The following is a 23,098-nucleotide window of genomic DNA, read 5'->3' on the forward strand; positions in this document are numbered from 1 at the left end:
CATGCATGAGGACTCATGTAGAGATGCTTTTGGACATTGAGGCTCACCTTTACCATTTTTGGCACATGTATGTACTGATGTTGCAACCTTTGGAGAGGATATCTCCATGACTTGTACCTCACGACCGAGCCTTGCTGTGTGCGACAGAGTACTGAAGAAAATTGACGGGCTCGTAGAGTTGCCTACGCTACCGTTTGTACAAACCCGTTCCTTGCTATCATGTGTGCTTGTGATGGAAGTTGTTTTCTCTTGAACTTTTCGGGCGACCGTGTTTCTCCTCTTAGTGGGAGGTGAACGGAGCTCCACATTTTCAGAAACCCTCTCAAAACCGGAAGTTTGCTGCTCCTGACGATTTGAAACAGCTACATTGTTCTTGATGGAAACCCAATTGAGAAACCATTTTGGTCGTCTCTTGTGAAACGGGAACCTTTGTTGGTTCTCTGCCTTAATCACATCCTCTTAAAGAGGAGAGCTTTCTCCTGCATTTTTCCTAATCAAAGTTGGTGGCCAGAAGCAATTTCTCTGCTCATGACCCATGATTCCACACTTGTAGCAGATGCAAGGCAACTTAACATATTTGTATTGTATCCACAATGGGGGAAGGTTTTCTCTTCAGATAAGGCACCTCGACATGATAGGTTTGTTGATATCGACAAATACCTTGAATCTGAGTGTCCTATTTTGTATTTCAACACTCGTTCTGGAATATCGTAGATGTTGGCTGCCTTTGTCGCGAGTTTGTGAAAATTTGGCTTGTTCCATTACCCAATGGGGATGTTAGGTATGTGAATCCATATTGGAGTTGTGTTGAACTCAACTTCAGAGTATCTTTGTTCAATGGGCCATTCTTGAATAACTAATTAAGCACCTCCTACTGTCCACGGATGTCCATTGAAAACCCATTGAGCATTTTCGACATTCTTAAACTGAAACACAAGGAGTCCATTTTCTAGGGCGCTCCATCTCCATCCTTGTATCCTAGCCCACACAACATTGAGGGAGTCTTTGATTATATTGCGAAACTTTTGTTCTTGAAAAGATCTTACCGAGCAGCAATTCATTGTAGGTAAGACTGTGATGTGATGGTGTTAGTTTCATTTCCATATCCTCCATATCAAACTGTAGGGCATCGTCAAACCATTCTGACAACTCTGGAGCTTCCATAGCTTCATTTGACATATTAGCCATTGGTGTTGCCACCGAGAACACCATTGTTTCTCACACTTGAACCTAGTCCAAGACTACTCCTCGGAAGTACCTTATCTACCCAATGAGAGAAATTTGAAACAAATTGGCTGGGACATCCTAACTCCAAAAAATCTCCATGAACTAAATGGATGAACTTTAGTACAACGCTAATTTAAAGCACAACTACCAACAAATAACCCTCTCCCAAGTCTCGACCCCACTTTTTACAGCCTATAAAATAAGCAGCTTAAAACAAAATTTATCTAGTAATGCAAATTCGTGTGTACCTTAATTATATTTGGTTAAAATTTTGTTTTTTAATTACCGTTGAGGCAACAATTTGTTTTTTTATATATGGAGGTATAATCCAACGGTGGATGATACTTTGTCACTATTCCGGTGATAAAGTTGCCTTTGACTCGTCGGGGTTACCTGCAAGAAAGACACTCCGATGCTTAAGTCAGTAAAAAATTCGATTCATTTACTCTCCTATGAATCTCATATTTATAGGACAAAATATGTAAAGTGGTTAGTTAGTTCAAGCAAATCCTGGATTGGTGGGGAAAAATAACCGAATTTCCCTCCAAAAAATACTGATTTTGAATTTCGCATTCAGAGGTCAGAGGCGCAGATTGCCTCTGACCCGTGGCTTTTGCCTTCGGAGCTTCTGCAGATCAAAAAAATTCGCTCTAAACGTTCGGTAAATGAGGAAAAGATTTTGGGCCGTACATTTTGGGCCCAACAGATGCCCCCTGATACTAATGGCATTCTCCTTAAACTCATGCAGAAGTCCCTTCTCTGTCAGCATGCTCTGCCGCTCAGGACTCATGTTAACCTGAGGCCAAGAAAAATCTTATACAAGGAAGCAAATCAGTAATAATCAAAGCCAGACTGTTAGACAATCATCCAGATATGATTAATTCACACTAAAAACAATAAGGAACAAAATGAAAAATATAACTCGCCTTTTATAAACACCCTGGCTAACGAAAAATTTTCTTGAGGCAGGAATTTAGGATACCATGCCCTTCCAACAGCAAAAAAGTATTTATCCCAATTTCGATGGGAGCTGTCAAAATCGGTAAAAATTGTCCGATCCTTTTTGGGAGAAAGGTAGAAGGTTTTCCAGGGTTTTCCCTCTATTGCCTTGTTTTTCGACTTGGTAAAGCATGCGTAAATGTCGTCTGATTGAATGTCGACATTCTTGAGACTCCCTATCATCTGAGCTCCGACTATTGATTGAATAACATTTGGGAGAAATTGAGAAATATGAGCTCCAGAGTTTGAAATTACTTGAACCAGCAGAGCAGGAAGAGGGAAGCGGAGCCACTCGATATGTCTCAGACTCATGACGATTTCGGTGGGCTTGACTACATCCTTGAATCACCATTCCCGAAGTTCAGCATCCGAAAGCATCCTCACCGTGACATTGTCAGGAATATCGAACGATTTGCGTATGCACTCATACGCATTCTTGTATCCTTCACGATCCAAAGGTTCGGGAGATGAGCGAGAATACATGATTGTGAAGACTGGGATGATCGTTGTAGGATTAAACGATTGGGTATCTTTAGGGTTTTTTCCTCAGAGCTTTTTTCTGAAAGGTTTGGGATAAAGTTTGAAAATTTGGATGAAAATTATTTTGAAATAAAACTATTTAAATGAGAGGTAAAATTCTGAACCAAATGTTTCACTCGGTAATTGTGTTTACATTAAGTTTAGCTTGTCAGGAGATCAAATGATCATGTACCTACGAATCGCCTCGATCTGCGGAGAATGACTGCTTTAGGCAAAAATTTTGGCATTGAAGAGTCGGCCCAAGATTCGAGTAGATTAGCATGCCTCGTTCGTTCGAAGCTTGGGCCAGGGGGCGTCTGTTGGGCCCAAAATCCTTTCCTCATTTACCGAACGTTTAGAGCGAATTGTTTTGATCTGCAGAAGCTCCGAAAGCAGAAGCCACGGGTCAAAGGCAATCTGCGCCTCTGACCTCTGAACGCGAAATTCAAAATCAGTATTTTTTGGGGAGAAATTCGGTTATTTTTCCCCACCAATCCAGGGTTTGCTTGAACTAACTAACCACTTTATATATTTTGTCCTATAAATATGAGATTCATAGAAGGGTAAAGGGATCGAATTTTTTACTGACTTAAGCATCGGCGTGTCTTTCTTGCAAGTAACCCCGACGAGTCAAAGGCAACTTTATCATCGGAATAGTAACAAAGCATCTTCTACCGTTGGATTATACCTCCATATATAGAAAGACAAATTGTTGCCTCAACACCGTCTTTGAATTTAAAGATCTTTTTTTAATATCTATTCTGAATGAATATTATGATAATTCCAAAAAAAAAATTACTTCAATTAAAATCAACAGAAGTTAGTAAAAGCTTGGCTCACAAAAATGATAACTTGGAATTGTTGCCGTACGATTGAAGGAAGGCACCTACACGTTTATTTTCTTGTTTTTTTTAAACAAATAAATTCTTTTTATGCTAACGAATATTACAGAAAAAAGGTCGTCTTTTTATTTTTGAAGCTATAAGAAAGTTAAACTAGCCGTTGCCATTCGAAAAAACAACAAACACCCACTACTGATTACGCTCCTTTCTTCTTCTTCTCTTCCACTATTCTCTTCTTCTTCTCTATGTAAAGCCCATAGATCACTTTTGATATTCCCGATTTGATTACTTTCAATATTTTGATTTTTCCTTTCCCATTTTCAATCACTTTTACTTGATTTCGTTTCGTGACACAAAAACCCTCTCCTCCTCTTTTCAATCTTCAGAAATGTTCACCGAAGGTCTCGACGAGACCGCCATCAAGTGGATCAAGCAGGTTCTCTCTCTCTCTCTCTCTCTCTCTATTTATATATATATATATAATATGCATGTAATTTGTTACCGCTTTTGCTGTATTTATATTGCTCTGGCTTTTAACAGGGATCAGAAGCTGAATCTGAAAATAATCAACCAAAAGTGAGATCTCCTCTATCAGAGAGAACTGCCCCAGACCCATTTCCCAAGTCTCCTTCCATCTTTAATAACAATGGTAGCTTAACGCCTTCTTCCCATGCTCTGCCCCCACTCAAACTCCACTCTGGCTTGCTGGCAGTGCCCCGCAGTACCTTGGTCGTTCCGGCATTCCAAAACGACGATGAAGGCGAAGAAGAAAACGACGACAATGATGGTGAAAGCATTTCTTCGGTCTCCGATAGCACTTACTCTTACGAAGAAGTACTTGTGGGTTCTAACGATTCGAAGCCAAGGGAGCATTTGTTTGATGATGAAGAGATATATGGTTACAAACCCAGAGCATATTCGATGAGAAACAAAGCTAACATTGGATTGGAAAGCCGTAACGGGTCGTCGTTGAATAAAGGGCTCTTGAATCAAAGTCTCCGGATTGAAGTGCCTGATAGTTTGAGAAGATTTACAGATGGTGAATTGGGTTTTAGGAAAACTAGTGTTCATAAAAATGAAACCCCAGGCTCTGCAAATCATCTTCAGAAACGACTTCACTTGCGAAATTTTCAAGTAAGAGTTGTTTGCATTGATTGAGTATCTGAAGTTGTTAGGCCTAGTTAAATCTCTCCTTTTAATTGATTGGTATGATTAACTTGTAACATACAAAGTCAATTGTCACATCACATAGTACCCCCAAATTTGGGTAAAACTAAAAAGAGTTGATGGCTTGCATTATTCAGTATTCTTATGACAATATTGGTGTTGATTTGAAGGGTACACTAAGTCGGGAAAGTAGTATGCTTAGAGATTCAGTAGACTTGGGAACTCCAAGTGCACCTCCTATTTTTTATGGTCCAAGTGATGATGGAAGATATAGCACTGAGGTGGACAATCAAGAAGAAATGGGAACTCCTGAAGTCCTCGTTTCAGAAAATGACCAATCTGACAATGGGACATGCCCCTCAAGAGAATCAGTTGGTTTTGATGCTAATAAAGAAGGATATGGAAATTTCAAGTCAGATTCACAGAGAACTGCTGAACTTGGTGAAAGGTATTGCCAAAGGAACTCTCTATCATTTTCTCATGCTTGTATGTAAATTTTAAGATATTTTGTTTTGACCAATATCTAATTTTAGTATCCTATTTGAATTTAAGTTTTTTTTTGGGGGGGAAGTGAATTCTGCAGATCAGTAAACAAAACCTTTCCAGGAGAGAGGGAGATGCACACTCCGCTTATGCAGGCAAACCAACTGGACCATTCGTCTTATTATAGCACAAGGTTCGATCTATGTCCAGTTAGAATTTTCTACGATTATTGCTTTGTCAAATATCTACTTGTGTATTTAATTTTTTTTCCTGGTTCATGGTATACCCCATTAGCACTTGTCTCATTCCTTCCTTGTTATTCTTCTTTCTTTAAAGAGCTGGTAGAGTTCCTTGTTATCCTATGTGTGTGTGTTTATCTTAATAAATTTGGAAAGTCAGCTCACTTCATATCATTTTCTGGCCCCTTCCAATTGTCTTCCTTAGAACTATTTGAGATTATAGTTCGTCTGAAATCTTTCCCCAAATGCTTACCTTGAGATATTTATAAACAACTCAAATGTTCTTTCTAAACATGACAACATGGATATGCCTTATATCATTGCAGCGGTCAATATGCCTGGCAAACTTTGATTGCATATGATGCTTGTATACGATTATGCCTCCAGGCATGGGCAAGTGGCTGCACTGAAGCTCCTGAGTTTCTACGTAGTGAATGCATGGTTCTCCGAAATGCATTTGGGTTAGTTGCATTTTTCTTGATGCTTGACATTTGTATATTTGATCTAACCATTAGATATGTTTGAAAGAAAAGGTTTGAAGTTTCATTGTTCTTTATCAACTTTAAAAGGGGCTTTTGTCTTTTTTACAATATATAGACTACACAATTATTTGTTGCAACCTCGTGGTGCACAGCCTATAGAAGACAGGCATACCAAGAATGCAGAACAAAAATGTCCAAAGGCAAAGAAAGTTGTGGGAAAAATAAGAGTAGAAGGTGAGATCTTAAATTTTATTTTAGCTCAATTTTAATCTCTATATTATACATATATTAACCATGATTTAGTTGAGAATGATTTGATTTCTGTAAACCATATCATAAAAGTATTTATAATACAAAGTAATGCTGACTTTGGTGCATGACAGTGAAAAAAATTCGTGTAATAACAAGACGGAAACTTAAGATGACATATTCGCAGTGGGGTGCAATCTACATGCATGCGGGAGTGGAGTATGTTCAAAATGTAGTGAAAACTGGTGTGAATAGTTTGAAAAAAGCCTCACTGTCTGTTACATCACAAGGTTTGTTCTTTAGAGCCTGTAGATGAAATTATCTCTCTGGTTTACTGCAAGTGTTTGTTTTAATCTTTGTAGCTTAAAGTTTTACAGGAAATGTCTTAATTGTGATGTACTTAAAACAATAAAGGGAAAAATATATTTCATAAACCTCTCTGCGAAAATCTTCATGCTTTTTTACAAAACAGAAAGGAGAAGGAAATAACATTTGCTAGGAATAATCGTTTATACACCTTCCCCCTATATATTTTCAGGAAATTAATAACATTTAACTTCTTATGATTGTGCAGAGCCACAATTATGCTTATTCCAACTGAACAGTGCTACAGAAAATAATAAAATGGAATTGGACTCTGCAATTTGTTTGCACCCTGGAAGTGGTGATTATCATGTATTGTAAGTTCTCATTTTACTCATCTGGGACAGCATATGCTGTTGAGAAACTTTTCTATGTTTTCATTTGAAAAAAATAGTATGCAATAAAATTACTGTAGGTAGTGAACTTGTTGACAGGTTCTTCATCACTACAAATGAAGAAAGTTAATTGTCAATTAATTTTAAGTAACAATATGATCCATAAATCTTATCTTCTTTTACTATCAAAAATTTCTTGTTTAATATTGACCCAAAAAAAATGCCCCGTACTAGTAGAATTTTCTGAATGGTTCACATTATAGTTTAGTACTCTCTACAAAAGCTAGATAGTCTCTTGATACATTAGTGTTGAAAGGACGAAAATCTCACACATTGATGAATTTCAGTTTCCCAGAGAGTCAAGGAGATGCTCTATTGGTGGAAGTCCAAGACACAAAAAAATCAGTCTTGGGTCGAACTACAGTTCTAATTTCATCCTTGACTGATAATCCTGTATGTTATCTTCTTCTTCCATCACCTACTATGAATTTACTACAGAAACTTTTTTTTTCTTTATTGTTATCATGTGAATTTGCATTTCATGTCTTTCTTATGCAGAGTGATAGAATTCGTTGGTGGCCTATATACCATGATGATCAAGAATGCATTGGGAAGATTCAGCTTTCCATTGGCAGTACTATCACAAATGATGAGACAACTCATGTGAAGGTATGTTTTATTTAACCACATTTGACTAAAGAACTTCAGGGGACCCATCTAATTTCTTCTCTTCAAAATTTCATCACTATTGAGAAATGTTGCATCAAACAACATACCAGCTTGTAACTTCATATGTTTGTTTCATATATAACAGAGCGGACCAGTTGCAGAAACTTTTGCTTATGATTTGTTGCTGGAAGCAGCTATGCGAGCACAGAATTTTCATTCAAGGAACTTATGGCTGCACGGACCTTGGAAGTGGTTGTTGACTGAATTTTCAGACTATTATGGAGTTTCTATCTCATATACAAAACTGAGGTATTTTGCAAATAATATAGTATATGTAGATCTTTTTGTCATAGTTTCCTGCCTATACAGATTCACTCACTTTCTTGCTATAGATATCTTTCACATGTCATGCATGTGGCAACTCCAACAAAAGACTGCTTAGACCTTGTGCATGAATTACTTGTACCGATAATAAAGGCCAGGAGCGAAAAATTTTTGACAAGGCAAGAGGTAATCTTTTCAATGCTAACTTTATGTGACTAATTTAAAACTATCGAATGTAATTCCTTATGCAAACTTTATATCTTTGTATTTTGTTTAGAAGAAATTCATCTGCTATGAACAAGCTATTAAAAAGACTATTGACAACTAATATGTTCTTCATACCATCTACTTTTGCTACAAATGGGACACAATTACTCTTTTTATTGTTTAATTTTGTAATATCTTTTGAAATTATCCCCATAAATTGTCTTGGTGTACCTTCATTTTGTTTGCATATATCACAGGTTTATCACCATGAGAATTCTTCATTAAATTGTTTAATATCCTGTCAACCATTTTCTTCATTTTTTTCATGAAATCCAATATCCAAACTTCGTTTTAAAATATCCTTTGTTCTAATTGTTCTATTGAAAATGTAAGTTGCGAATTACTTTGAAACTCTGTTTCTATTGCTTTGCTTCTTAATATATGTAGGTCTATGCACTTAATGCCTGAGAATTGCTCAAAGTTCTTAGGTATCTTAAGCTGATAAAGTGTGTTTGTTTAATAATAATTTTGATCTTGTTTTCTTGCAGAGAAGCATACTTTTAGACTGTGAAACTCAAATCGAGAGTTTACTAGCCAATGTTTTTGAGAACTATAAATCATTAGATGAAGATTCTCCCACAGGAATAAGGGACTTGTATGGGCCAATTCAAGAATCTGCAGCACCAGCTATAGCTCCTGCTGTGCAAGTCTACAGCCTCCTTCATGACATCCTTAGTCACGATGCACAGAACATGCTTCGAAACTATTTGCAGGTAATTTTGTTTATCAAAGATCATATATTAATGAACAGATTACAAGTCAAACACGTGCCATTTAAGATCAAATTTGTGATTATTGCATTCTAGAGCACATGGGCCATTTTTAGATTTAAGACGGAAAAATATGTGGGTGAGTGTTGATGCAAAATTAGCCGTAGTTAAAATTGTGGAAAAAGGAATAAATAAATAAAAGCCAAGGAAGTTTCATGCATTCAGATAAAATTGACCCGCTCACTATTACATTACAATAGAAAATATAAGTATGTTAGAAAAAGGAAGTTGAACAATGAAAAATAATGAACATAAGGAAATCTGAACCATTAACCATCTCAATATACATACATACTGAGTAAGATTCTTTTGCTCGTTAATGCAGCATATAAGAAGTCTAAACTAAATGGTATTTCTTACAGACAGCGGCAAAGAAGAGATGTCGTACTCACATGGTAGAGACTGATGAGTTTATGTCAACCAACTTTGAAGGTTTTGTAATGGATTCCATTACCATCTCAACAGCATATCTAAAGATGAAGACTCTCTGTACGAATATTGGCAATGAAATTCAGGCTGACATTAAGATCCATAACCAGCATGTACTTCCCAGGTACTGGAAAAGTTTTGTATCATCAACTCAAAATGAACAAAATGATCTGAATATTCAAGTTGAAAAATATATGATCCATCATATCGTATCTGAAACCACCCAAAACATGATATGTTTAACTGATCATTGTGATACCTTCTGAATAATTATAGTTGGTATCATTTTTAATTGAGTAATGAGTGATCCATAAGACTTCTGACATGTTGCACTTTCCAGCTCAATTGATCTGACAAACATCACAGCTGCTGTTTACAGCACTGAGTTGTCTAACCGACTTCGAGCTTTTCTGTCTTCGTGGCCTCCATCCAGTCCACAACCACATGTAAATGAGCTTCTGGTGGCTACTGCTGATTTTGAAAGGAATCTTGAATTGTGGAATATCAGGTTTGTGAAATTTTCAGCATTTGCAAAAGACTTTGTGCTGATTGGTTGGTAACTAGAATGCGGTATAAATAAAGTGCTCCTCTATAGTATTGTACAAGTAAATGCTTTTTGAGATTATTTTGTCGTCTACTTCAGTCCAGTGCAGGGAGGTATAGACTCAAGAAATCTTTTCCACCATTATATAATGGTGTGGGTACAGGATATGGAACTTCACCTCCTTGATCTTTGCAAAGCAGAAAAGGTACCCCCTCTACAAATTAATACCTAGTTATGCCCTTTGCAGTGCCGCCTTTTATTAACATGATGATTCATACTCTATCTGAGCCAAAGAGCATAGTAAATTAAATTATTTAAATGGTAATTACTGTAGGTTCCATGGTCTGGAATGTCAACCAACCACTCCACCTCACCGTTTGCTGAGGAAATGTATGAGAAGATGAGAGAACTCCTCATTCAATATGAAGTTGTAATCAACCGGTGGCCTCAGTACTCCTTGGTTTTAGAAAATGTAAATTTCGTTTCTGCCTATAGCTAGTATAATAAGAATATCGTAAATTAAAAAAGGGTTTTAGCCTAATGATTTCGTTTTACTGGAGAAGTTTACATTTTGAAATTTTTCTCTGTTTTGGCTAGACGGTAGCAAATGTAGAAAGAGCAATCATAAAAGCATTGGAGAAGCAATACAATGATATTTTGACCCCACTGAAAGATAGCATTCCAAAGAGGCTTAATATGCAGGTTCAGAAGCTGACAAGGAGGCAATCAATGACAATATATTCAGTTCCAAATCAAGTGAGTGATCCACATGCACATATACACATGTGTGTGTGTTAGACTTCAGTAAATGAATCTAATGAATTGAATTCGTACAAATATATATATAAATATATGTATATTTATACAATTAACTAACCAGTATATTATTTTCATCAGCTGGGAACATTTTTGAACACTGTAAAGAGAATTCTTGATATTCTTCATTGTAAAGTTGAGGACATTCTAAAGGCATGGGCATCTGTTCTGCCAATCATGGGAGATAAAAAATCTCTTTTTGGAGAGCAAATGAACGCAGTTACAGTTCTACTAAGAACAAAATATAAAAATTACTTGCAGGCAACAGTAGGGAAGCTTATAAGCAATGTAAGCTTTGTTTTCCCATGTAGTCTTGTTTCTTGTTTGAATATCTTAACAACTAAACTATTTATCATTGGTTGGTTATCTTTCAATGAAGCAAACAAACTAACATATATGATTGTTTCAGATGCAAGAGAATCGAAGCACACGACTTAAAAGGATTTTAGAGGAAACAAAGGAAGAAGATGGGGAGACTGAGGTTCGTGAAAGAATGCAGTTGCTGAATTCACAGCTTGTTGACTCTATATCCAATTTGCATGAAGTGTTTACAAGTCAAATATTCATAGCAACTTGTCGTGGATATTGGGATAGGATGGGGCAGGTAAACAGAATTTGTTTTTGTGTTTCTGTAAAATTCTCACATATCAGATCATCTAATGCATTCCAATTTTCTCTTTCCACCAGATTGTTTTGAAATTTCTTGAAGGAAGGAAAGAAAACCGAGTCTGGTACAATGGATCCTACTATGCTCTCGGGGTAAGTAACTTGAAATATAATTTAATAAAACAATTTTTGGCTGCCATAGTAAAGTAGTACTTGGAAACTAAGGAAGAAATGTCATTTTTGTTTGTAGATATTGGATGACACGTTCGCATCCCAAATGCAAAGATTGCAAGGCAATGCACTGCAAGACAAAGATCTTGAGCTGCCTCGCTCAGTAGTGGAAGCTCGCTCCATCCTTTGTAGGGACACCACAAATGCAACCGAAACATCAACATACTTCTACGTCTAGCACACTACCACATTTGTGGTGTCCTTTGTAGGGACACCACAAATGCAACCGAAACATCAACATACTTCTACGTCTAGCACACTACCACATTATATATATATACATATATTTATATTCATTCCCTCGTTTCACGGTATCAGTTAAATTACAAATTTGTAATCCCTTCTTTTATTTTCTTTAGGGAAATTTAGTAAATTTTTGCTAGTTTATATATGTCTGTGTATCTAATCTACTTTTCACAATAATGAAATTAAATATATTTATTTTATTTTTTGGTCGCTTTTGCAAGCAGATGCAGTGTTTACAATTTTTTTGTTGAATCCGTCCCAATAGATGGTTATGAGTACAAATAAATAAATTAGCACAACAAAATATATTTATCATAATGAGATTGAGAGACACAAAAGGTGAATCATATTGCAGGTTTTTGCAACTAAGCAGCCTGTATAAGCAACTATTGCACATAATTCAAAGTTATTAAATAAAAAAAAACTATAGACTAGATTGGCGTGGCTGATTTGGGGGCAGGCATACAATAGTCAAAATTTTAACTTCCTTTTCCTTGTATTTGCTGAAGAAGAGTGGCTGCAAGTTGTAATGTTGCTTGTAAGCGCTTTTGCGGATCCGAGTCTGCTTCCTGTGTACTACTACTAGTACTCTGCTGGTGTTGATTTTCCTGAGGCCTAGTTTGATTATCTCTCTGAACCATGTGAGACATGGCTGATACATTTGGTGGTTGCTGCAACTGTTGATATTGACCAGGCTGAGATATTGACAACTTGGAATTTATCTGATTATTATGCAAACCATGATTCTGGGATGTTCTTGACGGCTTATCAGACTCACTTCTTGAGCTATCCTGCCTTGAATCATTTTCAGTCGGTGCATTTGATACACTCCCTAACTGCCTCTGCCCAAGAAGAGATGATGCTAACTGTACAAGTTGCTCTGGTTGCAGAGCTGCAATATCCTGTAGGGATGATCTGTTATGTTCAGACACCGGAATACCTGAAGCTCCACCTGTTGAGTAAATGGAACTTGTTTCTTGCATCGTTCTTGTCTTGACTGGTGGATGTTGCTGAACTATTTCATCAACAGCACCAACAGGCGCTTGAGATGATACAGTTTTAGCACCAGAAAATGAGTTCTGCATATGGGGAGAAGACCAGTTTGCCGCAGACCTAGGATCTCCATGGTGTGGAAATTCGTGCCTGCTTTCATGAAAACTGTCAGATCTACTACTACCAACACGGGATGAACTAGAAACAGCAGGTTTCACATTTCCAGGAAAATATTTCAGTGAATGACTAGAATGAGAAGGCGTTGATGGTTTCGGATATGATGCATTCCCAGGAAACGACAATGAATTTCCATCTTCTCTTTCGTGTTGGCGGTGAAAAGGGCCTGCATTAGAATCAGGATGTTCTAACCTCAAGACTACCCCAGATATGCTCAGTTTCCCAGGTACTTTCAGTACTTTCTCTGAGAAATTTGATGGGGGCACAAGGAACAAGGTTGTCTTTTCATCTAACTTGGCAACTGCGGCACGCTCTTTCTCCTCCAGATAATGCATAAACTCATTGTAAAATCCAATATCAGAATCACTCTCAGGGACAAAGAAGACAACCCAAGCATTTGCTGCTTGATAATAATGCTTTGAAAGCATGTCTAATCCAGTCCTGGCAGTGCAATCTAAATATTCAGGCCTGCAGCATGGGATAGGATTAGGAACAATAGTTATTTTAGACCTAAATGATTGATAGCATTCAGCAAAACATCTTAAAAAGTCTTTTTGCCTCCGTAAATTATCAAATCCTGCTAATTTACAGGCTGAAACAAGACAGGCATAAAATTAGAATAAGAATGATCCTAATAAATATGTAAAATCACAAACAAATTTGGCCTAAATTCAGCTTATGAGCTTAATTTTTGAATTTCAACTAATTTTGGGCACCATATCAGATATGTCAATTTATTTATTTGAATAATGATTTCAAGATTATCCAAAACCAAAAATCATATATACATGGAGATCAGAAATCATATATACATTAGATGGAACAACATGAAATTCTACCCTTTCTATGAGGCACATATACCAGAGAAAAATATGAAATATTTAATGCATGTAATTCATATAATATAAATGATGAAACTTAATGCATATTTTCATTAAGGTTTTAAACATTACTAAGCATTTTGTTTCACATAAAATATATTATGATAGCTTCAACCACAGACCACACTCACTCATCTACTCATCCGCTGTGGCTAGCCTTAAGTGGCACAATATTATTACTAGTACTACAATGTTTCAGTAGCCCTTTCACTATTGCCTAGGCTGGAACACATGTGATAATCTATCTTTTATTTATTTATTTTTAACAAATCTATCATCTTTTATTGATACAATATGTTTCATATCAAAATATTAATGGCACAATATTATGCATTTTGTACTGCTACATGTAAACCAGAGCAGCATAAGAGAAGTCATCAATTAGCAATCATCAAAGACAAATATAAGATCAGCACTAAACAAAAGAAGTGATCAATTAGAAACAATAAAAAACAAACATGAAAATAGGGACCAATTAGAAACAACCCTCCTAGTAAATTCTTGATGAGGAATCAACAAAAAGAGGAAATTTTACTACTTACAACATAATGTCAAGGACTTTTCCAACAGGAAAGCATCGAGCTCGACAGACAGGAGTTCCTCCCTTAGCAATAGTTCCCTCCCATTTCCACTCATTCAGAGAAGGAAGATCTGATTCAGGAGTCAATCGTTTCTCTTCTACAGAATTCACCTGCAAAGAACCAGATCCTAGCTGGGGGCTGTCAAAAGTTTCTTTCCAGTGATTATTCCTTTCTCTCTGAGGTGGAGCACTCAAAGTGTGATCATACATCTGCTTATCACTGAAAGGTCCAGCAACAAATTTTCTATTCGAGCGATCAGCTTGGGAAAAATCAGAGAATTGACCAGGGAAAGCATGTCTTTCACGTTCTTGGTCCAAGAAAGGATATTCAGGAAGCTCTTTTTCTGATGGATAGTATCCAGTCTTTAATTTCTTGGCTCCATGAGAAAAATGAACATCTTCGGGTAAGTCCCATGGTTCTTCATTTAATGTACTTGTCTGTTGAAACCTCTGAGGATAATCATGTAAATGACCACGTTTCCCTCTTGGACTGTTCTGATATTCGTACATATCTTGAGATAGTCCTAGTTCAGACCCTACTTCCCCAAATCTCCTCTGCTCAGCTGTATTATTTCCACCCATCCATAAATTACCCTTTCTACTTGAACTATAGGGATCAAAATCACCAGAATCCAAATTAGAGAAATGTTGAGGAGATCTAGTGTACGCATCACCAGTTGAGTTCCCAAACTTCCTATCCTGCCAAAAGTTTTCAGAAGATCCATGGCGGCCATTTGACTTAAATTGTGGGGATGGAGAAATATTTAATGAACTCCTTCCGTTGTTTGAGCCACTTTCACTCTTTGCAAAACAAATATGTACACGGGGATTTCCAAATAGTTTACCATGAAGAGTATCTTTAGCTTCGCAAGCTGATATTACACTCCTGAATCGGACAAAGGCATAACTACGACCTGGAAATGCAGTAATTTTCTCAATCTCACCAAATGGTGAGAAAGCTCTCCTTAAAATTGTTTCATCCACCATCAGTGAAGCTGGAAACCCCACCCATAAAACAGCACTAGGTTCTGCGTTCTTATCATCCATACTAGAATCATCAGCATAAATTTGGTCAGCACGAGCATGACGAGCTCTAAACTCCTTCTGTAAATAAGGAGATTCTCTTGATCCAGAGTATTGCTCATCTCGATACTGGGAGTGATCTTCATCATGTAATGGTGCTGGTGACTTATCCTGTGATAAAAACTCTCATCAAACTAACTGTAAATGTATATATTTATATCAAAGCACTCTTAACATGTTTTTAATTTTAAATTCAAATTGAAATAAATTGGAACTAGATTCTAACTACATAAAATAGTAGGCAAAAATGTACAAGGTATTCTACAAGGATAAAGAAAATAAACTACTTTGCATGTCATAGTTACTATATTAAGATGCAAAAGATGTCTAACAGCATTAGCTTCGAATCTATGTTACAGAAGCATCTTAGACTTGGCCACTTGGAATAACAGAAAATGTGATGCATGCATACCCAAAAGAAAAAAGAGGCAGAAAACGACACACAAGACACAAAATCAAGATATAGAATTAGAAAGAAATTTTCAATAATTGGTTTAGTTTCTAGAGTCTTCTTCATAAGCAACATCTACTAAAAATCCTCACTTCATTTCTACTCACAAAGACCTCTACCTTATTCCTTGACTGCTCAAGAATCTAGCAATGATACTGTGACAAGTCCTACCTATCCAAATATTTATGAGTCACATGCTCATTTATATGCACTTCTCCACATCACCTACCTGCTTTACTTCATGAATCATACTTTTCAAGTCAACTTCTGTATCATTCCAACACATCAAATGTTGACTTTGCCCTACATATTGTGGCCAGCTGTTTTCTTAGTTCACAAACCTTGGTTTCTACATTCCCATATCATCAAATGTCTACCAATTAAAAGTGAGGCTCTTGTTCAATTATGCCCATGGGCAACCATTGCACCAACAAGCCAGAAGATCCACACTACTATCTTCATGTAACCTACCATTACCCTAATCAATTATCTGGTTTGAGTCAATTCCAACTGCAAATTTATGTTAAATTTTTATCATAATCATTTGTTTGATAGAATTTGGGTGAATGCCAACTGTGTTCAAGCTAGTCAATATTAGATTGATAAAATTCAACTTTTACTCTTTTTCTTTTGATAAAATGTCTATCTATCTATTAGATAGCTAACCCTATGCATGCATTTCACAAGTAAATGAAGGCCTTTCTTCTTTGGCAACTGGCAAGTATAAATCTATCTAATAAACACTTCTCTGAATAATCCAGAACTTGTAGGGAAGCCAGTTATTGTAACTGAAGTTAGAGGCTGATTTGTTATGAAATAACAGACATAATAGCCATTACAATTTTATTGTCATGGCATGAAAGCTATAATTGTAGGTGCACCAAGGCAGAAGTTTGTTAAGGAAGTAAGATCCTAAACTGAGACAAGAATAATGAGAGAAGTTCCAACTCATTATACCACAGAGCATCAACCCCAAAAAGCTCTCATATGCCCAATTAATACGTGTAGCCCAGTCCTAAACCTTCTTTAGTTTAGAAAATAAAAACAGAAACCAAGAAAACTTTTGCAGACTAACCACGTGGAACATTGCATGCATATCCAAGAAACTTAGCAAACACAGGAGAATAGCAACTGTAACAAGAAACATATCTAATTTATCATGATCCTTAAGCAAAGCAAACCACCAAGGAAAAAAAACAAAATGAGATAAGCACACGCATTTAGAAGTACATAATCACACACCATTGCCACATTATCAAAAACAATGTCACTAAAACAAAAGGCTTGATACAGTCAACGCGATCTCTCGTCTTCTCCACATAAACATTGTCATATGTCTCGGATAAATAAATTTAAGGAAGAAAGATTACCAATATTCTAGCTGAAAGGGAATTAGATGAAGCACAAGTACCATGTATGGAACATAAAAGAGATAAGAGTAAAGACATACTTAAGAACGAAGGTTTAAAAAATTCACTAATTGCATCCAGAAGAAGATTACGAGGGAAAATTAAAGATTTGAACTTAGTACATGTCAACACATCAAGAAATAGAGACTTAAAATAAATAGGTTTTGACCCTTGCACAAACAAGGTCATTGTTTTGAATAAAACACATCTAGAAGGAGCATGTTTATAATAAAACACCATCTACAAGGAGCATGCTTTCAATAAAATACAACAACAATGAGAGTGTTTTTAATGATACGCATCAACAAGGAGCATGTCAAAAACAATGATGAAGCCCCAAGGCAAGCCAATATATATGCTTCAAGCTACTTCACCAAACCTGAGAACCTAATAATATGTAACAATCAAATAACACCTACTGCTACTATATTGAACTTGATACCATGGTAGCCTTAAAGGCTGTGTATAGTTTGTAACCATTAAAAATACTTCTATATGTACATTAAATAACAAATCCGTTTATTCATATAAAGAAATCAACAGATGACATTGAAAAACAATCAATTCTTAATTAAGTCTGAAAACAAACAAGATTATTTTAATTGCAGAATCAAGATTACCATACATGTTCAATTGTTCACCACAGCTCAAAATCTACAAAGTAAACCATCAATTAACAAATTGAAACCAATACAACAATAGGGCTCAATAAGCATTGTATTATTACAACAAAGAATACAAAATAATACCCAGAATAGCTCTTCCCATTTAGCTATGATCTTGCAGCAGAAAAATCATGTACCATGATTTCACAAGCACATAAGTCCTAGACTCTCTAACTATAATCATATCTAAGATTGGGAAATGCCAAAATACGAACCAGACAACAGACAACATGTTTCTGCTTGGAGTACATTTCATGAATAGGTGCTTCATGTGTCATCTAGTATTCACCCAACTGCAAGTATTCCAATCTTATGTCCAAGCTAAGACATAGCTACTAGTACATATACATAATTAATAAAATAAAAGTATCCATAAAATCATTACGATGAATATCTCCACAAACATCTTTAACCTGGAGTTAGTGCAAGAGTTGTATCCTTGTGATTATGATTATGATTATAAGCCTTCATCGACAACTTCTACCTTCAACATAAGCCTTCCTTGTGATTATGATTATAAGCCTTCATCGACAAATAAAGTATCTTGTCCAACTTACATAAACTCATCACAATAAGAAATACAAATTTCATCTAAGATCACAGGCCTACCCAGCCCCAGCTCCCAAAGAATTAAAATTTTATTAAATTATTAGAAGCATGAAACACCAACTTGCTACATCATTGAATAAAAAATTTGGAATGCATACTCAATTTCTCTTAATCATGAACAAGAATTAAGCTCATTTAGCACATACAGAGCAGAAAACTAATGGCAATCTGCAGACCAGATGTGATGCAGCCTCCATAGAATTTCACATGCACTAACCTCTGTGCATAAACATGAACTGCTTATAATAGTGAAGGTTCATAGATAACATTAAAATTGATAGGTGGCTGCAGTGCATTTGAGTCTGCCATAGTGCAGGGTATGTTTTTTAAGGGGAAAACAATGAGATGTAACTGCCAATGTTATTGCATCTTATGCTGGAAGTGTAGTAATACAAATTCTGATTTTTGATTAAAACTGAAACTCATTGGCCAAGTAACTGCATAACATGGGTAACATGCTATGCTAAATACACCATTTTATTTCCAAAAGAGTTTTCCTTCCCCCTTTAATCCCAGCTTGAGAGTTATGATGATGATTGATGTGACTCTGGTTATCTCATGACAATACAAAAGAGTATGACAGAAAACGAATTTAAGGTAGAGACTGGGTCTGTTAACATTTGCATGACTTAACACATACTCTGTTGGTAACGTGCCTACATTTCAGGCACAAAAGAACTTGCTCTTCAAACATCAGCCCCTCTCTGAAGTGGCTGTTTTTAAGTTGAAACTTTAGTAGCCTTCATTTTTATAAACAGTATCTCAAGTATCAAATGTCAAGCTAGAGATTGCATAGGTAAATATCATGTTAATTTTCTTGCTTGTGAATGCTCAAGCAACGATCTGTGCTCACTTATTTGCTTTGCAATGTGGGTAGTGGGTCAACTTATACAGCATTTACAATAACTTCTGTGTCAATAGAAGATAATAGAACCAATTGTTAGGCAACTGTGCTAGTCATGACAGTTTTGAGAAGTTATCACCATAAGATTGTTGCTTCAATTTTACTTAATTCATGAACCCGACACCTCCACAGATGCACTCTTTCATGCCTACTGGCAGTCTCAGGGGTTTCTTCAGAACCCCCAACCCATGGTCCAATTTAGTGGGTTAATTGGTGATCTTGAAAATTTATATGCTTAATTTGGCTTATTCCTTTCACCCTTGTCTTCTTTTTTTCTTCCAAATGAGACTCGTCTGTATTTTATTTTCATTTCATCTCAAAGGAATAAATAGGCAAGTCATGACTCATACATAGTGCTTAATTCTTCAATTTATCATAAATTTTTGGAATAAACCTCAAGTGAAAAGGCTAAATAATTGTGGCAACTATTATGTTATTCTGGCTATTTGACAGACTTAAAGTATGAATCATACTTCAGTTCTCTTTCTTTTTGCTTAATTACTCCCCAATCATCAATTACTCCAATACCTCTATATTTACAAAAAAAGTAAAAATAAAATACCTCAGGCTCATTATTTGGAAATATGACCAAAGTATCATCCACCTCAGAACCTTTTTTAATATATTAGGCAATTTAAATTGAGGGTACTTTGGTCATATTCAAAAATAGTTTGACCAAATAAGGCGCCACAAGTATTTTAATTGAAATAATTTACAATAGAGTTAGAACAGTTATTTAAGCAAAATAGATGTGACTAAAAGTAGTATAATCTCTTATTTGTCAAAAAAAAATAGTAGTATAAGCTCTTAAAATAATAAGCACACATAGGATCATGCGAATACACACACATCATCTATATAAGTCTGTTGCAGTAATGAGACATTAATAGTCGAGTAATTAACAAAATCTTAAGATTACTTTCACTTTATTGAATCACTTGAAGAGCAACTTCAAATGACAAAAGAAATTCATAAAAATAAGTCTGCCAAATGCTAGGACTGCTCTTAATGAACCCCCTCATGAGAAACATTACGAAACCCCCCTTCATATTATTCAGCCAGACACATATACTACATTTTCTGTACAACAAAGGAATTCAAAATACATTGCTGCAAGACACAAAACATTATTTGAAGATAATGTTCAAGAATCTAAGAGTCTAAGACACCACCAACAAATTAGGTTAATCCTACAATCTGTCTCCAGATCACTAACAACCAAGTACGAGGACATTACCTACATTTTTTATGGGAACAATAAAAAAATAAGTTGTTGCTTCTCAGCTGTATCTTGTGACAAAGTTCAAGTTCCCAAATTTTTAAGCACTTGATATGAATAGAATGTGTGGACATTAAATTTTGGAAATTTAAATTCCAACTTCAATAATATCAATGTTTCAGCTTTCAGGGAAGTTCATCCCACATCATTTTAGTGAAATTATGTAAAAGAGAGTGGCAAAGGATAAGATAGTATGCATTATTGTTGTTGTTAACTTATTATTATCATTATTTGCACATGTAAACTGCTATATCATGGACCGCCAGGAACCAGAACCGAAACCAAGTGGTTAAAAGATGTATGGATGGATAAATTACCAAATAGACAATAAAGGCTTGTGAAATTCGTTTAAAATGAAGCAATTATCAACAAGCGAGTATATGCTTCTGTTCTGTTCATCATACTATAATGAAAGAAACATTCTCCTCCTACATCAAAGTTTTTGGAAAATCATGAAGTAGCCAGACCTTGCACTATGTTAACAGGCAATTTTTCATCAGTTGGATTAAGAGATTACATTCTATTACTTTTTATGCCGACTGAAACATTGATCAAGTCACTATTGAAAGTATGGGACCAATTAATTGTACAATTGCTGAATTGTTCATGCACCTGCTATAGCCTTGGTAGTGCTTTACATACAGATCTAAGATTTTTCTTCCATTAATGTGTTCAGATCCTGATAGTGCTGACTTCATAATCATAATTTGATACTCTAAACCAAAAGGTTTAATTTTATGGAGTTGCACTTGTTTCAATCTATAAACTACAGTCTTTTTTTTCTTCCTCTTTTCTTTATGGAGCTCATTGCTTACTAAGATAAACAACATAAGTGGGATATTAAGAATTAAGCAATTGTAGAGCCCTTTGATGATTCACTCCAAAAAATAGATAAAAATTATAAAGAAAGACATACAAACACACACATATAGTAGATAATATATTAGTACAACTATAAAGAGAGATATAGAAGCGAGAGAAAAGTAAATTAGGCAAGACCGAACTAACCGCCTTGGCAAACTCAATCCTAAGCGGGTTGCCAGCAAGAGGAAAGCCTTGTAGTGCTTCAATGGCGTCGATTGCGTCTTCATCCCTAACAAAGTTAAGGAAGGCGTAGCTACGACCTGGTTGAAAAGCCACACTTTCGAGATCACCAAAGCGTAAGAAATGGTGGGTCAGCTCACTCTCCATTAAACCATGAGCAAGGTTCCCAACCCAGAGGTGTCTCGATGGTGGGGCATTGCTCTTGTTGAAGAAGCCTCCGCCTCTGCCACTACTACTACCACCACTACCACCACCACCACCACCACCACCACCATAACGCCCACCAGACCCAGAAGAATGGCTCATGCTCCTCTCCTCCATTCGGGGCTGGTACTCCCTCCGGAACCGGTCCCGCCCCCCTCCTCCTCCCCCTCCTCGTCCCATCTACGGCCACCACGAAAACACCATCATTACCGATCCAACATATATTCAACGAATGAAAAGAAAAAGGCACAACTGAGAAGAATATGACATTATACAGTGAAATTCGAAATTACCATTGTGCCAGAGACTCGGTGAAAGCACAGCGAAGCTCTTCAGACAAACTATAAAGAAATTCAAAGTTGAGATTCCAAAATCACAAGTTTTTGGAGCTAAAATCAATGGCTTTCGTTCTTGATTTTCCAAGACTGATATCTGAGGAAGAGAGAGAGAGAGAGAGAGACAGCGCCCTTATTTGCCTTTTAGGGTTTTTAATTACACAACAAATACAATATAGTTCCGTTAAAAGAAGAAAATATGCCCAATATCCTTGTATTAAAAAAAAAAAGAAAGAGAAAATGTTATTTGGAATATTTGGAAAAAATACCTATATGTATTCAAATTTTTTTTAGTAAGTAAAGTAACCAAATATCATAAAATTATTATTCGGTCCAATTTTGTCAATAGGGTCTCTGTTAGTGGGCATAGTAGACACGTGTAGCTCCAGATTATACCTAGGTTTAATTTTAAAATACTAAAAAAAAATATTTTTAAATTTAATTTATTAAATTATTATTATTATTTTATTTTTAAAACCTAAAAACTAAGAGGTTGTTTGTCTGCTTAATTAAAAAGGAAAATTTGAGATTTTATGCTTAATGGGGTGGTGTAATTCAAAATAATGCTAGGCATTTTTATCATTTCAAAATGATGCCAATTCTTTTTAGCATACCGAAAATACCCCTGTCACAACTCTCTTCTCTCTTCCCTCTTCTCTTCCTTCTTCTCGTTTCTT

The 23,098-nt window shown here is 36.0% G+C and overlaps 2 protein-coding genes across 5 annotated transcripts; one reads left to right on the forward strand and one right to left on the reverse strand.

Annotated features, from left to right (window-relative positions):
* The first annotated feature begins 3,743 nt into the window (after positions 1-3,743).
* LOC133818305 (uncharacterized) lies at positions 3,744-12,013 on the forward strand. Of its 3 annotated transcripts, XM_062251087.1 has the most exons (23): positions 3,745-4,023; positions 4,128-4,721; positions 4,925-5,202; positions 5,326-5,430; positions 5,803-5,937; positions 6,074-6,192; positions 6,342-6,497; positions 6,782-6,887; positions 7,253-7,358; positions 7,464-7,574; positions 7,720-7,883; positions 7,967-8,084; positions 8,654-8,878; positions 9,298-9,488; positions 9,705-9,872; positions 10,008-10,113; positions 10,243-10,380; positions 10,506-10,664; positions 10,806-11,012; positions 11,134-11,328; positions 11,412-11,483; positions 11,581-11,683; positions 11,761-12,013. In XM_062251087.1, the coding sequence occupies exons 1-23, from the start codon at positions 3,976-3,978 to the stop codon at positions 11,814-11,816; spliced, it is 3,660 nt and encodes a 1,219-aa protein (XP_062107071.1). In that variant the 5' UTR covers positions 3,745-3,975; the 3' UTR covers positions 11,817-12,013. The 3 variants fall into 3 exon arrangements, with proteins under 3 accessions (XP_062107072.1, XP_062107071.1, XP_062107070.1); XM_062251088.1 differs by having other exon boundaries at positions 3,744-4,023; positions 5,338-5,430; positions 11,581-12,013; XM_062251086.1 differs by having other exon boundaries at positions 11,581-12,013.
* Positions 12,014-12,076: 63 nt separating this feature from the next.
* LOC133818306 (flowering time control protein FPA) lies at positions 12,077-22,595 on the reverse strand. 2 transcript variants are annotated; one of them, XM_062251089.1, is made up of 4 exons: positions 22,380-22,595; positions 21,847-22,266; positions 14,401-15,632; positions 12,077-13,445 (listed from the first exon to the last, which is right to left on the reverse strand). In XM_062251089.1, exons 1-4 carry the CDS (start codon positions 22,380-22,382, stop codon positions 12,287-12,289), a joined length of 2,814 nt encoding a protein of 937 aa, XP_062107073.1. In that variant the 5' UTR covers positions 22,383-22,595; the 3' UTR covers positions 12,077-12,286. The 2 variants fall into 2 exon arrangements, with proteins under 2 accessions (XP_062107073.1, XP_062107074.1); XM_062251090.1 differs by having other exon boundaries at positions 21,847-22,595.
* Between the last annotated feature and the right edge of the window lie 503 nt (positions 22,596-23,098).

Source organism: Humulus lupulus, chromosome 2, assembly GCF_963169125.1.
Source record: "Humulus lupulus chromosome 2, drHumLupu1.1, whole genome shotgun sequence".
Taxonomy (NCBI): Eukaryota; Viridiplantae; Streptophyta; class Magnoliopsida; order Rosales; family Cannabaceae; genus Humulus; species Humulus lupulus.

Excerpts from the sequence above, each read along its gene's own strand:
- LOC133818305 (XM_062251086.1), top strand. The coding sequence starts at position 3,976 with ATGTTCACCGAAGGTCTCGACGAGACCGCCATCAAGTGGATCAAGCAG. Across the intron at positions 9,489-9,704 it reads AACCAGCATGTACTTCCCAG|CTCAATTGATCTGACAAACA; the intron begins GTACTGGAAAAG and ends TGCACTTTCCAG. Across the intron at positions 10,114-10,242 it reads ATCTTTGCAAAGCAGAAAAG|GTTCCATGGTCTGGAATGTC; the intron begins GTACCCCCTCTA and ends TAATTACTGTAG.
- LOC133818306 (XM_062251089.1), bottom strand. Across the intron at positions 15,633-21,846 it reads GGATTGAGTTTGCCAAGGCG|GATAAGTCACCAGCACCATT; the intron begins GTTAGTTCGGTC and ends TTTTTATCACAG. Across the intron at positions 13,446-14,400 it reads AAAGTCCTTGACATTATGTT|GCCTGAATATTTAGATTGCA; the intron begins GTAAGTAGTAAA and ends CCCATGCTGCAG.